The sequence below is a fragment of the Hemibagrus wyckioides genome, linkage group LG26 (genome assembly GCF_019097595.1).
Source record: "Hemibagrus wyckioides isolate EC202008001 linkage group LG26, SWU_Hwy_1.0, whole genome shotgun sequence".
NCBI lineage: Eukaryota > Metazoa > Chordata > Actinopteri > Siluriformes > Bagridae > Hemibagrus > Hemibagrus wyckioides.
In genome coordinates this window covers 10312132-10327251 of record NC_080735.1, presented here as the reverse complement: position 1 = coordinate 10327251, position 15120 = coordinate 10312132, and the positions used below count along the sequence as shown (strand labels likewise).

General features: G+C 38.9%; 1 protein-coding gene across 1 annotated transcript; it reads right to left on the bottom strand.

Moving 5' to 3' along the window:
• Positions 1-6829: 6829 nt before the first annotated feature.
• On the bottom strand, positions 6830-15120 carry LOC131346569 (calsequestrin-2-like). Its single transcript, XM_058380057.1, has 11 exons — positions 14646-15120; positions 13921-14005; positions 13739-13839; positions 12257-12368; positions 9859-9932; positions 9484-9614; positions 9361-9406; positions 9196-9250; positions 8866-8966; positions 8698-8772; positions 6830-7425 (listed from the first exon to the last, which is right to left on the bottom strand). The coding sequence occupies exons 1-11, from the start codon at positions 14880-14882 to the stop codon at positions 7204-7206; spliced, it is 1239 nt and encodes a 412-aa protein (XP_058236040.1). The 5' UTR covers positions 14883-15120; the 3' UTR covers positions 6830-7203.

Below are 15120 nucleotides of genomic sequence, written 5' to 3'. Positions count from 1 at the left end.
ATTTGTTACAGTGGCCATGAAACAGCATTGTTCCTATTATAACTTTATCATATCGGTTATAAACAGTCAAATTTTGGTCATTATATTGGTCATATACACAGGCCTCCTGGTGGTCCAGCAGCAGGATCCCATGCTGTCATTGCAGTAGCCCGGGTTCGATTCCCAGGCAGGGCGCCACCCCAGTTAACTCTCAGTGCCGGTCCCCCAAGCCCAGATAAAAATGGGGGGGGGTTGCGACAGGAAGGGCATCTGGCGTAAAACCTGTGCCAAATCATGTGGGTTAAATGATTCGCTACAAACAGCGGACCCTGCCATTGCGTGGGACAAATGCTAGGATATTGGTCATATACACAACCATACACAGTGAAATCAAAATTGACTAAAATAGAATTACTAAAATATTTAATTTAACTATAAAGGTAGAAAAAGAGGGGAAATATATTTAAAAAATATTTTTAAAAATATTGTATATGAATACAATTGTTCCACAGCCATAGATACTACAGATTGTCATGACACCAGAAAATCATCTGTGCTTAAAAATGTATAGTGATACCACTGACTGTTATCAGGCTCTGACACTGGAGACAAAAAGAAATGGTGGCTCAAACCTTTTGATTGTATATCAAAAGGTCAGGGTTTAAGCCCTAGCACTGGCTCTGTCAGGCTCATGAGGAGAGCCCTTAACCCTCTCTGCTCCTGGGTGCTGTATCATGACTGACCCTGTGCTCTGACCACAACTTCCTAACAAGCTGGGATATGTAAAGAAAAACAATTTCACTGTGATGTATATGTGACAAATAATAAGGGCTTTTGTTTCCTCTTGCAAAAAAATAGACATTTTGTAATCGGGCAATGTCGAGCCTCCACTATACTGTTGTTACTATGGAAACAATATCGTATTAGGACGAGTACATTAATATAAAGCTGTGGTCAGAGCTGTTATAGAACCGTGTAGACTGTGCAGATAGAAGAATTTACCAGTGCTGGGGTATAATATCAGATGAAGCAAATTTATGAATTGAACTGATAGAGCAATTAGGAAGCAGGAAGAGCTACGTGAATGCAGCCTGTAATAAAAACCGGACAAACACTAACGCTGAAAACATCTGGCAAATACTCAAAGGGCTCCTGGGTGGAAATGATTTAGTCTTGTGGATTTAATCTGAAGATGTATGAGTCTCGGTCCTTCACTTCACACAGAATACATGAGCAATTATCCTGGGGGAAAAGGGGCTGACTAATGAAGCTTCAGCACGTGTACATAATGTGGTAAACTATCCATCGTTAGTTATTAATGAAGCCTAACCCATTTTGTATATTTTAATAATTGCTGTAGGAGTTAATGACTTGCTCCTGCAGGTGTTACTGGGTTATTAAGGAACCTTACTGTAAACTGATGATCTGATTACTGGCAAGGATGCTTTAACAGATTGTTAGCAGGTTTTCTGTACTGTAATTGGAGCACTGTGTAGTCTAATGACGCACTGCACACGTCATGTCATATACACTGACCGTTCACTTTATGAGGAACGAGATCCAGCACGCCTGCATGTTCTAAGCAGCCCGTCGTGTGGCAGATGCACAATGCATTAAATCATGTAGATACAGGACAAGAGCTTCAGGTAATGTTTACATCAAACATCAGACTGATCATGAATGACTTTAGTCATGGTATGAATGTTGGGCTGGTTGGAGTATTTCCGGAACTGTGGATCTCCTGGGATTTTCACACACAGCAGTCTCTAGATTTTACACAGAATGGTGCAAAACCAAAAAACATTGAGTGAGAGATGGTTCTGAGGTGAAAATGCCTTGTTGATAACAGAGATCAGAGGAAAATTGCTGCCAATAGGGATGCTGTAAGTCATATAATCACTCTTTACAGCCACGGTGAGCTGAAAAGCATCTCATCATGCACAGAACACCAAACCTTTAGGTGGATGGGCTACAACAGCAAGCCAAGAACAGGAATCTGATTCTATCATGGGCGAAGACTCACCCAACCTGCTCTTTTCCAAATCTTCATCTCTCCTTTTCAGTTTGGATGACCCATGATTACCTCAGATTTCTGTTCTTTCCTGACAGGAGTGGAAGCTGATGTGATCTTCCACTCTTGTAGCTCATCCACCGTTGTGTGTTCCGAGATGCTTTTCTTCTCATGTGACTGTAAAAAGTGGGTATTTGAGTTACTATAGACTTCCTGTCAGCTTGGACCAGCTGGGATGTGGTAGCTTAGTGGTTAAGGTGTTGGACTTCTGATTGGAAAGTTGTTAGTTTGAGTCCCAGGTCCACCAAGTTGCCCCTGAGCAAGACCCTTAATCCCCAATTGCTCAGTTGTAAAGAATGGCATAAAAATGTAAGCTGCTCTGGATAAGTCTGCCAAATGCTGTAAATGTATCTCCCAGCAGCCTTGTATCATTTCTGTGTAAAGAAATTATCAGCAGTTACTCATCAAACAGTCAAACCAGCCCATCTGACAGTCACAGATCACATAATTTTCCTCAACATCATGTTGGATGTGAACATTAACTGAACCACACAGGTTTGTGGACACCTGATACCAAATACATCCACATCTTCCTCTTCCTCAGACTTCTTAAACTGTTGCCACAAATCTGGAAGCATACAGTTGCCTAGAATATCTTTGTATGTTGTAGATTTCCTTTCGATGACAACCGAGGAAGAAGCATGAAAACAACACTCAAGTTTGATAGAAAACTTATAGGAATAATGTTTTGGGATTCTTATGCATGCACTTTTACCCCCATGGAGCCTTGAAGCATCATTTATTTCATAATCTGCCTTCAAATAATGAGAAACGGACCGACACTTTCAGACCACTCCTTAGGAAAGATCACTAAAAGCATCAGCCTCCAGCTGGCCTGCTTAATTATTAATTATATCTTCTAATATGATATTGATTTGTCTCTCGTTCCACTTAAGTTTTGTATAGTATTTTTCTGCCACTACAAGAAACTGTCCAAATGTTATTTTTGTACTTCTCCTGAGCTGCAGAAGATCCTCCTTGTAACAAAACAGGCTTATATATATATATATATATATATATATATATATATATATATACACATACACATATATAATATATATATATGTATATAATGATATCAGTGATCACTGGTGTACCTTGTACTTTGATCCTCTCTCACAATGTGACTGTGCCTCTGTTTTTACACAGTGTGCTTGTATTTATACTGTATATGTGCATAATGAATTCATTCCTACTCCAAAACACTGCAGTTACACCTGACTCTCTTCACCTGTTGCTCTGAAAAAGCCAACATTTATATACCTGATGCTATGTTGTAATAAATGTTTCCAAGCTCACAACACGCATTTGTATGAAATAAACATTTGTATGAACAGTGGGGCTTTAGTATTTTTTCTTTCTCAGCACGTTCTGGTGATTCTGTAATATCTACTTGCAGTCAGAGATACAATTGTGTAGCGCTTTTAACAATGGACATTGTCTCGAAGCAGCTTTACAGGACATAAGAAACATAGTACAAAAGTCCAAGATTAATGTTAGACAGAATCATCCCTAGTGATCAAGCCTGAGGCGACTGTGGCAAGGGAAAACTCCCTTAGATGGTAAGAGGAAGAAACCTTGAGAGGAACCAGACTCCAAAAAGGAACCTCATCCTCATTTAGGTGACACCAGAGAGTGTGATTATAAATTATTATAAACACCGGAGAGTGTGATTAGGAATAATGTCCCAGTCATAAACAGCCAGTTGGAGTTGTGTGATGGAGATACAGCATTTCTAGAATGTTATTTCGTGTATTGATTAGGAGGTTGTTGTCCTCAAAGTCCACATGGAGTTGGCATCTTCTCTTCGAATGTCTGAAATCTTCATGAAGCAGTACACAACTGGAGATGGTCCATCTCTGAATGCCTCAGGATACTCACAGGGTTAGCTTCTTCTCACTGAAGGTCCGAAATCTTTATGAAGCAGAACACAACTGGAGATGTGGAATCTGTGGAACCATACATTCGTCATCGCTGTTCAGCCTTTATGATTTACATAGACGTGACAATTTAACAGGCAGTGATACAAATGAATTGAGGCAATGATCATAAAATTTCATTTACATTTCTGGCATTTGGCAGACTCCCTTACCCCGAGCAACTAACATTTATCACATTTATACAACTGAGCAAGTGAGGGTTAAGAGCTTTTCTCAAGGGCCCAGCAGTGGCAGCTTGGTGGACCTGGGTTTCTACACTATATTGCCAAAGGTTTTGGGACACCTCTCATTCACAAATCAATGAATTCAGGTGTTGTTTTTCAGGGGTTGGTCTCGGCCCCTCAATTCCAGTGAAAGGAACTCTTAATGCTTCAGGATACCAAGACATTTTGGACAATGTTATGCTCCCAACTTAGTGGAAACAGTTTGGGGATGACCCCTACCTTTTCCAACATGACTGTACACCAGTGCACAAAGCAAGGTCCATGAGTTTGGTGTGAGCCAGGCCTTCTCGTCCAGCATCAGTGCCTCTAGTGGAATGGTCAAAAATTCCCATAAACACACTCCTAAACCTTGTGGAAAGCCTTCCCAGAAGAGTTGAAGCTGTTATAGCTGTTATAAAGGGCAGGTCAACTCCATATTACATTCATGTGCATGTAAAGGCAGATGTCCCAAAACTTTTGTCAATACAGTGTACAACATATTAGCAATTACACTCAATAATAAATGGATTATTTATGAAAAAATGACAGACAACTGGTAATAAATAATAATTCATATTTTTCAGGTAAGTACCTGTATCTCATGATTAAATTACTTAAAAGTCCTATTCTTAAAATAGTCAGAATCATAATCATCATCTTTTGCAAATTAACACTAAGCTTTAAAAACTCTTACATCACTCTTACAGTAATGTGATGATCAAATTGATTCCTTATGACTCAAAATCACATTATAGCATGTGGAAGCCTGAGGTTTTACACCCTTACAAGAAGCCTGAGCAGCTAACTGCTATTTATTTAGCTGAAATGCAGACCAAAGGTGAGAAAATTCCTGAAGCAGACACACTCAGGAATCATGAGTTTTACATTTACATTTATGGCGTTTGCCAAGATGTCTTTATCCAGAGTGACTTCTTGAAGTCTCTATCAATAAATACATCGATACTGGTTCACCAGGTCAGGGAATAAGAATATTATCAGTCTAAAAATCTGTTAGGAGGCTTATATGGCTATATAAGTTTTTGTGCTAGTTTATATATTTCAGGACGAAGTATATTGTTTAAAGACTGTCAGCTGGAAGGAAGTCTAGAGGACGTTTATTCCACAACCTGAGTGCCAAAGCAGAGCCTTGTACCCTGAGAGATGGTAGGATCAGGAATAAACTTTAGCTGGCTAACTAGCAAGCCTTTCTCATTCATTTTTTAGCTAACATTAGCATGCTAGCTTGCTTTGTTGTTTCTGAGTTGTGTTCACATAGCAAGCACAAGTTACACTGCAGCATCTGAGATTTATTGATTTAATAACATGTTTCTAGTTTCTGATATAAAGCTTTGTGTAAGGTAGATGTCTATATAACATTTACAGAAGGGGTCTCATGAGCTAACGCTTTTTAACAGTCAGTAAGTGTTCATGACAGAGGACTTTCTCAGGAGTTTCTCGATATCATGACGATCGTGTTGGCGATTGTGAATGCTTTATTTCTTACCGAAATGACAGTTCCTTTAATACCTTTTTAAAAAATTCAGCTACATGGAAGATAACGATAGCATTAGGTCTTAGATACAGCACTCTTTTTGATACTCTTTTTGAAGACAACACACTAACAAGATTAACGCTTTAGCCTTAGCGTGGGATCAGCACTCACCAAACATGATGACTTCTGATTAGTCACATGTTTGGCTTTCAACCTCCATGCCATAAATTAGAGATGGGAGGATTTTTATGAGGAGGTAATGGTGAATAATCCAGTACAAACTTGTATGAATCATCTTTATCCCCCTTTTACTTAGCCACAGTTTAAAGGTTTCCACTGAAGTAGCTTTGGAGGATGTGATGTGCTTCTCATTACAGAGATCAGCGTTCAGCTCACTGCTTTAATATCATATTAGCATGAGGCTTTAGAGGAGAGTGTGTGAAGCATCTAATCACTAACAGATACCTAATTATGCTTAAATGCCTTGTAGAAATGTTAAAAGGCAAGAACACACACACACATACACACATACACATACACATACACACACAAACACAAACACACTACACACACTGTATATTAGACTATGGTGCTTATTGGGTCATCAGGTCTCTTCTATTTCCAGTTTCTGAGACTTACTGGAAGTGTGTGTGTGTGTGTGTGTGTGTGTGTGTGTGTGTGTGTGTGTGTGTGTGTGTGTGCGTGCGTGCGTGCTTGCGTGTGAGAGAGAGAGAGAGAGAGAGAGAGAGAGAGAGAGAGAAAGAGAGAGAGAGAATATGTTTTTATAACCAATGTCCTCACAAGGATCTTTCGGCTGCTGCCCATTTTAAATAAATAAATAAATAAATAAATAAATAAATAAATAAATAAATAAGTAAGTAAGTAAGTAAGTAAGTAAGTAAGTAAGTAAATAAAATAAAATAAAATAAAATAAAATAAAATAAAATGAATGAATAAATGATTATTATTAATAATAATAATAATAATAATAATAATAATAATAATAATAATAATAATAATAATAATAATAAATTAATAAATAAATAAATAAATAAATAAATAAATAAATAGGAATGTAAAGTGAAATGTGGCAATGGAAGTTCTTCACAGGAACTAACAAAAAAAGATCTTTTTTCACCACATAATTGAGTTTAATTCCTGATTGTATGAAGCATTTTTTAAGAAGAAGTAGATTTGATGTATCTTGCTCTTTAGAGTCTAAGTGAACAGTTTCATACAGAAATCTGTGCAGTTCTACTGAAACATACTACATGCCTTACATAACACGTTTATGAACTTATTAATCTTAGAAACCCATCTACAAATACTGATTTTCTCTTCATAACTCCTATCAGCACCAGTGGAACTGTATTATTATTATTATTATTATTATTATTATTATTATTATTATTATTATTATTATTATTGCCTTCAACCGGTAATTTTATTCTACTTGGATTCTATAAACACTACAGCAGACGTATAAAATGGAGTAATCATTAGTGACATATCCGTCAATCAATCATCATCATCATCATCATCATCGTCGTCGTCATCGTCATCGTCGCTGAAGTCATCGCCATGGATCTCGTTGTCGTCGTCATCATCCAAATCGTCCTCATCGAGGTCATCATCTTCTGTGTTGACCTTCCCTGAGAGGACGTCCTCGATCCAGTCCTCCAGCTCCTCGGCTGTGGGCAGAGCCTCATCGTTGGTTATCGTCAGCCACACACTGTCTGCCTGTCCAACGTCACAACCACACACACACACACACACATACACATAATGGGTAATTTAAAATAATATCATATTTATATCTTGTGCTACTACAAGACCTGGACCAATGGGACAATCGTGGGTTAATCGTAATCAGGCATAACATTATGACCACATGCCTAATATTGGATTGGTTCCCCTTTTTGCTGCCAAAACAGCCCTGACCCATAGAGGAATGGACTCCACTAGATCCCTAAAGGTGTGCTGTGGTATCTGGCACACACCTAGCAGCAGATCCTTTAAGATACTTTTCATAGATAGTGACCACTGCAGACTGGGAACACCCCACAAAAGCTACAGTTTTGGAGATTGTCCAGTCATCTAGCCATCACAATTTTGTCCCTTTGTCAAGCTCGCTCAAATCCTTACGCTTGCCCATTTTTCCTGCTTCTAACACATCAACCTTGAGGACAAAATGTTCACTTGCTGCCTAATATATCCCACCCACTAACAGGTGCCATGATGAGGAGATCATCAGTCTTATTCACTTCACCTCTCACTGGTCATAATGTTATGGCTGATCAGTGTATTTCTCTGTTGAATTTTATCTGCATTTTATCTATGTTTTGTAGCATCTCAGAATTGTCTATAGTGTGTGATTGGGTGTGTGTGATGCATTGGACCCTGTCCAAGATGTCCCCTGCCATGTGTCCTGAGTCCCCTGGGATAGACTCGAGGTTCTCCATGACCCAGTGGAAGAAAATGGAGGGATGGATGGATGGATGGATACTCCTCTAGCATTGGAAGCTTTAATACCATGAAACATCTGTCACATATTTGAAATATTCATCAACAGACTTTAACTTTCCATAGACTTCCACTACAAGTCTTTTAGGTTTTCTGATCTTTTATGTCCAGGGATACGTGCTAAAACTATATTTTTGTGGTAAATAAGCTGAATTGAATACTGAATAGTTGAGAATGTTCATATATTTCTGTGGATTTCTGTGATATTTGATGAACAGGGATGAATATCATGGCTTGTGGACAGAATTAGTAATGACTCTACTATTTAATAGCAGGTACTACAACATATTACCAATCAAAAAGTCACTAAGACACCCAAGTCCAGCTCTTGGTGTATCTAGGGAGGTCTAAAGGATGAACTGATTAGATGTTCAGGTGGATGGTAGCCATGATTTCCTGTGGAAAAGCTCCTCCTTCTTGAGGAACATCAGCCACATTTGTGTTCTGATCCTGATAAGCGATGTGTAAGCAGTTCTGAAGCCAACTCACATCTGTCACGTTGACCACACCGATCTGAGGTCTGAACAGGTCCACTTTAAAGGTCTTTTCCCAGTAGGCGGTCAGCTGTGTGAAGAAAGGAAGCAGTAAAACTCTGAACACAAAAGAACTTGGACTGCTTCTGGATCTGATAAATGCCAACACTTTTAGACATCTCACCAGGGGGAAGTCATCAGGGTCAATCCACAGGATGCTCAGTTCTGGGTTCTTGGTGTTGTCTCTGGCCACCTCTTTCAGTATCTCCAAGAATTCATACCCATCTGAAATAAAGGAATATTTAAACATTTTCAGATACACTGACAGCCAAACTTTAATGATTGATTATAGTTCAGGTTTTACCACAAATACTAAATCATAGGGTTAAAAAAAATCATTTCCTGATAGAATATGAATTGTAGTTTGTCTGATTTATCTAATGATATTGTTTATTACCTCTGTGATTAGATATAATATTCAATGAAGATAAACATGGAACCAGTGAAAACAAACCTGGATCCTCTTCCTCAGCAAAAGCCACAATGTGAATCCCATCCATATCATCCTCCTGTAAAACAGTCAGGTGGAATGTGAACCTTTACAAAGTCATTTTAACAGTGATATGAATTTGCAATGAGACCTTTAAGACAACAATGTTAATATTAATATTCTTCTCACCCAGGTTTCAAACATATCCTCTGCACGAAGCTTCCTTAGAGTCGGTCTGAGCCCAAAGTGAAGAAAACAATATCTGTTATAATCTGTTATATTATATTAAAAATGTTCCAAAAAGATTCCCACCTCCTGTGTCGATTGACGAAATCCACTATCTCGTTCTCCGAGTTGGGTTTTCCCGGGATGGTGACTGGTTCGTCCATGAACGGCTCATAGAAATCCACTTCATTTATCTTAAGAGTCAGCTGCTTGGCCACCTGTAGCAGAAGATCATCACTCAGCACTTCCACACACACTGCAGCCTTTATCCTTAATGAAGTGCTCTCGGCAGGGTCCGAGTCAATTCTCTTCAAATGAATCAGTTCAATTCAATTCTGGAGATGAGCTCACCTCATGAGTTGTATGGGCTTGATTTCAGGACACACACAAAAAGAGATCTTGCCTTGGAGAAAATGAATATCCATCTGTTTTATTAGCGCTTCAGAAAGAGGTGGCACTCACCCCTTTGTCAAACGTGGCGAAAAACTTCACATAAGGCTGAAACCGTTCCGCAGCCCCCTGAAAAGCCTTGTAGTCTGAAAAAAGAAGGAAGCTTTGAATGAGAAAGGCAGGGGAAAAAAAAAAAAACGTGACAGCTGGCGAACAAGAGAGGTCAATGCACCCTCATTTTCCAATCCATCAGAAAGTGATAATGTGGAAAATTGTGAGCAGTAAAATGGCACCACAAGTCCACGTGTGTAAGACTGCCATAACAATACAGCTGAAGGTCACAGCAGAGGCCTCTTCAATCTCCTCCTCTTGAAATGGGATTTTTAATAAAGGCTGGGGAGCAGTCATATACAGTACGAGAAGATTACTTTCCCCTCACGCCTTATAGCGGGAAAGCCCTGTAATTGCTCCTAAACTATATGGTGAAGTGAAAGTGAGACAGACCGATAGATAGATAGATAGATAGATAGATAGATAGATAGATAGATAGATAGATAGATAGATAGATAGATAGATAGATAGATAGATAGATGACAGACAGACAGACAGACAGACAGACAGACAGACAGATAGATAGATAGATAGATAGATAGATAGATAGATAGATAGATAGATAGATGACAGACAGACAGACAGACAGACAGATAGATAGATAGATAGATAGATAGATAGATAGATAGATAGATAGATAGATAGATAGATAGATAGATGACAGACAGACAGACAGACAGACAGACAGACAGACAGATAGATAGATAGATAGATAGATAGATAGATAGATAGATAGATAGATAGATAGATAGATAGATAGATGACAGACAGATAGATAGATAGATAGATAGATAGATAGATAGATAGATAGATAGATAGATAGATAGATAGATGACAGACAGACAGACAGACAGACAGACAGACAGACAGACAGACAGACAGACAGACAGATAGATAGATAGATAGATAGATAGATAGATAGATAGATAGATAGATAGATGACAGACAGACAGATAGATAGATAGATAGATAGATAGATAGATAGATAGATAGATAGATAGATAGATAGATAGATGACAGACAGACAGACAGACAGACAGACAGACAGACAGACAGACAGACAGATAGATAGATAGATAGATAGATAGATAGATAGATAGATAGATAGATAGATAGATAGATAGATGACAGACAGACAGATAGACAGATAGATGACAGACAGACAGACAGACAGACAGACAGATAGATAGATAGACAGACAGACAGACAGACAGACAGACAGACAGACAGATAGATAGATAGACAGACAGACAGACAGACAGATAGATAGATAGACAGACAGACAGACAGACAGACAGACAGATAGATAGATAGATAGATAGATAGATAGATAGATAGATAGATAGATAGATAGATGACAGGCAGACAGACAGACAGACAGATAGATAGATAGATAGATAGATGACAGACAGATAGATAGATAGATAGATAGATAGATAGATAGATAGATAGATAGATAGATAGATAGATAGATAACAGACAGACAGACAGACAGACAGACAGACAGATAGATAGACAGACAGACAGACAGACAGACAGACAGACAGACAGATAGATAGATAGATAGATAGATAGATAGATAGATAGATAGATAGATAGATAGATAGATAGATAGATAGATGACAGACAGACAGACAGACAGACAGACAGACAGATAGATAGATAGATAGATAGATAGATAGATAGATAGATAGATAGATAGATAGATAGATAGATAGATGGACAGGCAGAGACAGAGAGAAAGACAGGCAGGTTGTGATCCTCTTTGTTTTTTCTCCCATTTACAGAGCCTGGGGTGTCACTGAAAGCAGTTTTTTTCCCTCAGCAGATATTTTACTGACAGCTTCTGAACTCGGCTTTTCTTGTTCCCTGCCTGTCACCCTTTTCTAATCTCAAGCCATTCGAACCAAAATGAATAGCTAGAATGGCCGTAACAATAGGATTAACAGAATGCCTGCACTTCTGTGGCTCCATGTTCCAAGAAAAATGAAGACAAAGCCTCCAGTGTTCTTCCCATTATTCCATTAACCCATTTTTCATAACACACACTGCAGTGAGCTGTAGTTATCACTGCTTGTCTAGATGTATTAATATTTAACTGTTAATCTGGTGATTTGTACATGAATTCATAATGAATAACCCTTTAAACACCCTGGGGTTATTACTGTTCTAAAACCATTAAGCATTTTACTCCGTAATAAGCAACTATTTAGTAACTACAATCAAACCAATAGGAAAAATACTGTATATTGTGTGCTGTATGGTACAAGACAAACTGACTGCCTCTTCAAATGGGTGATTTTTAGAGTAGTCTTTATTACACACACTAATAAGAGCGAGTAGGATTTCTAAGGCTCACGTTCTGAATCTTTGCCCTTGAAGTAGCCAATGAGACGGATTTCTTCGTCCATCCTCTCAAAAGCCCTCTGCTCCATAGGGTTACTGATGAGCTCCACTGCATCCTCCAGAAGCTAAAGTTCACACACACACGCATACAAACACATAGATTAGATAGAGAGAGAGAGAGAGATTTGGTTTATCTCAGGCCTGGACATAGTTTGTTTGCACGTTACAGCCTTCAGAAAATCTTTTAACATAAATAAGAAATTCAGATGAATTCAGAAATTCAGAGTCTATGTAGATACAGCCAACAGCTCGGTCCTCTAACCTCTAATGTTCTTGCTTTCTAGGATTTCAGGACTCGTATAATCACCCAATCAAATTTTGAATACAACTGGGAGGAACTACTTACTTAGTAAAACATCTGTGAGAAGCTTAAACGTGAGCTGGCATTGTTTTTCACAAAATTTTATCTGTTTAGAGAACATGGCACTGAGATTCAAACAGTAGAAAATCTGACTCAGCAGTTTGCAATTGTCCATTATAAGGACATGTGTTTTTAGAGAGCCCCAGCAGTCGCATATTTTTAAATAAGCTGTGGCCAAAAATGAATACATGAGTTAGACATCTCCAGAAATATTCAATGGCAAAAAATAATTAACTAGTGACAGATATTGTCAGGTATTTTAAAATACTTTTGCATTTCATGATCAATTAAATTATGACTTACACCGATCAGCCATAACATTATGACCAGTGAGAGGTGACGTGAATAACACTGATTATCTCCTCATCATGGCACCTGTTAGTGGGTGGGATATATTAGGCAGCAAGGGAACATTTTGTCCTCAAAGTTGATGTGTTAGAAGCAGGAAAAATGGACAAGTGTAAGGATTTGAGTGAGTTTGACGAAGGGCCAAATTGTGATGGCTAGACCACTGGATCAGAGCATCTCCAAAACTGCAGCTCTTGTGGGGTGTTCCCGGTCTGCAGTGGTCAGTAGCTATCAAAAGTGGACCAAGGAAGGAACAGTGGTGAACCGGCGACAGGGTCATGGGCGTCCAAGGCTCATTGATGCACGTGGGGAGCGAAGGCTGGCCCTTGTGGTCCTATCCAACAGACGAGCTACTGTTACTCAAATTGCTGAAGAAGTCAATACTGGTTCTGATAGAAAGGTGTAAGAATACACAGTGCATGACGGGTCAGGGCTGTTTTGTCAGCAAAAGGAGAACCAACACAATATTAGGCAGGTGGTCATGATGTTATGCATGGTCAGTGTAAGTCCACTAAGTTATAGTTTTAGATCTGTTGGTTCAGAAATCCATTTTACTGCAGATCTAATTCTAAAATTCATGCTTCACTGCTGCTCTATGTTTAAGAGTATCTAAAATATACTGGGCACTAATGAATCACTGATACCGTCTGATGAAACTGTGTCTACTTCCACCCCCTAATGGTGAAGCCATGATATAAACAAGCTTATTGCATTTGTTATACTCACATCTAACAGGAACTCGACTAGTGTGTCTGCAGAGAGCTCTCCATCGAACTCAATCACACGTTCATCCTTAAAGACGTAAACGCTGCCCTCTTCCTCCAGTCCTATCAAGAAGAACAAAAGACATGTACTGTATACAGAAAATGTTTTAATCCTAACATATGAGTCAAAGGATTCCAACTTACCAAGCTTCTTGGCCACTTTGGCATCCTTATGAGAATCTACCAATCCGAACCCTATGTCTCGGTCTTCCAAGATTTGGGCAGCCAGCTATAACCCGAGGCAACAAGAGAGATGGCAAACAGGAAACCTTTACACTATGCAAAGTACTACACTTGGAAACACACGCCATATGTTATAGCCAACAGAAGGTTATTTATAAGCCTCGGGATTAGTAGAGTGTCAGTCCTGTGTCATATCACCAGATTGACTCCAAGTGGAATCACTTACCGGATCAGTGATGCTTTACTGAATTATGTGGCTTAGATATGATATGAGAGGAGACCAAAATCAGACCCTTAGAGAGGTTTTGACTCTTTTCTTTTTCAGCCTCAGAATCAGGTCAGTACCTCAAAGTTACACACCAATTAGCCAAGACCTAGAAGGATGCTGTGTGTTCGCATTTTTAGTCCAACTGTTACAGAAGAACAAGAATATTCAGAGAAGCTGTATAGATAGAGAAGAGGCTAATATTATGCTGATCTCTGGTCAGTTTGGGTGTTCATTCCAGCACTATAACATACCAATTTTCATATAATGCAGTATCCCATAAAGAAAGAAATCTCAGTATATTATTTAAAAAAAAATAGAAGCAAAACCAACAAATTGTGATGCAACAACCTAATTCACCCAAATCTCCTCCCACATTCATCTTTCCTGTGTCTTTCTCGATCACGCCATCACTTCTTACCTCCAGCACCATTTCCCTCATATGGAACTGCTGCTGCAGCTCCCTGTCCGAAGGCAGTGGTTCATGGTAAAGCAGGCACAGCATGTCGAACTTCTTCAGCGCCTTCTTGTAGTTCCTCTCGTTGATGTTCAACACTCGGTCCTTTCCATCGAAGCTCGGGAATTCCAGGCCTTCTTCTGTAGAAATTCTGGAGAGAAGAGATAAGCAGGAGAGTAGAAGAAGCCAGAGAGACAACATGATCCAAAAAACAGAGGGTCCACTCAGGAGGAGAAGAAGAAGGAATGGAATTAGATTCGCAAATCCTTGAGGGACAGTTAAGGCTGAGAGAGGTCAAATCCTTAACCTAATGGAAAAAAAAGAGAGAGATTAAACAGACACAAACAGCTGTGGGGAAGCATTAACATTGAATCTGATCTAAACTTTCACCTAGAGTAAAATAAGAATCTGGAGATGTCTCCACTTTAACAGATAACTA

Excerpts from the sequence above, each read along its gene's own strand:
- LOC131346569 (XM_058380057.1), bottom strand. The coding sequence starts at position 14,882 with ATGTTGTCTCTCTGGCTTCTTCTACTCTCCTGCTTATCTCTTCTCTCC. Across the intron at positions 9,933-12,256 it reads CAAGGGCAAAGATTCAGAAC|ACTACAAGGCTTTTCAGGGG; the intron begins GTGAGCCTTAGA and ends TTCTTTTTTCAG. Across the intron at positions 8,967-9,195 it reads TGCTGAGGAAGAGGATCCAG|ATGGGTATGAATTCTTGGAG; the intron begins GTTTGTTTTCAC and ends CCTTTATTTCAG.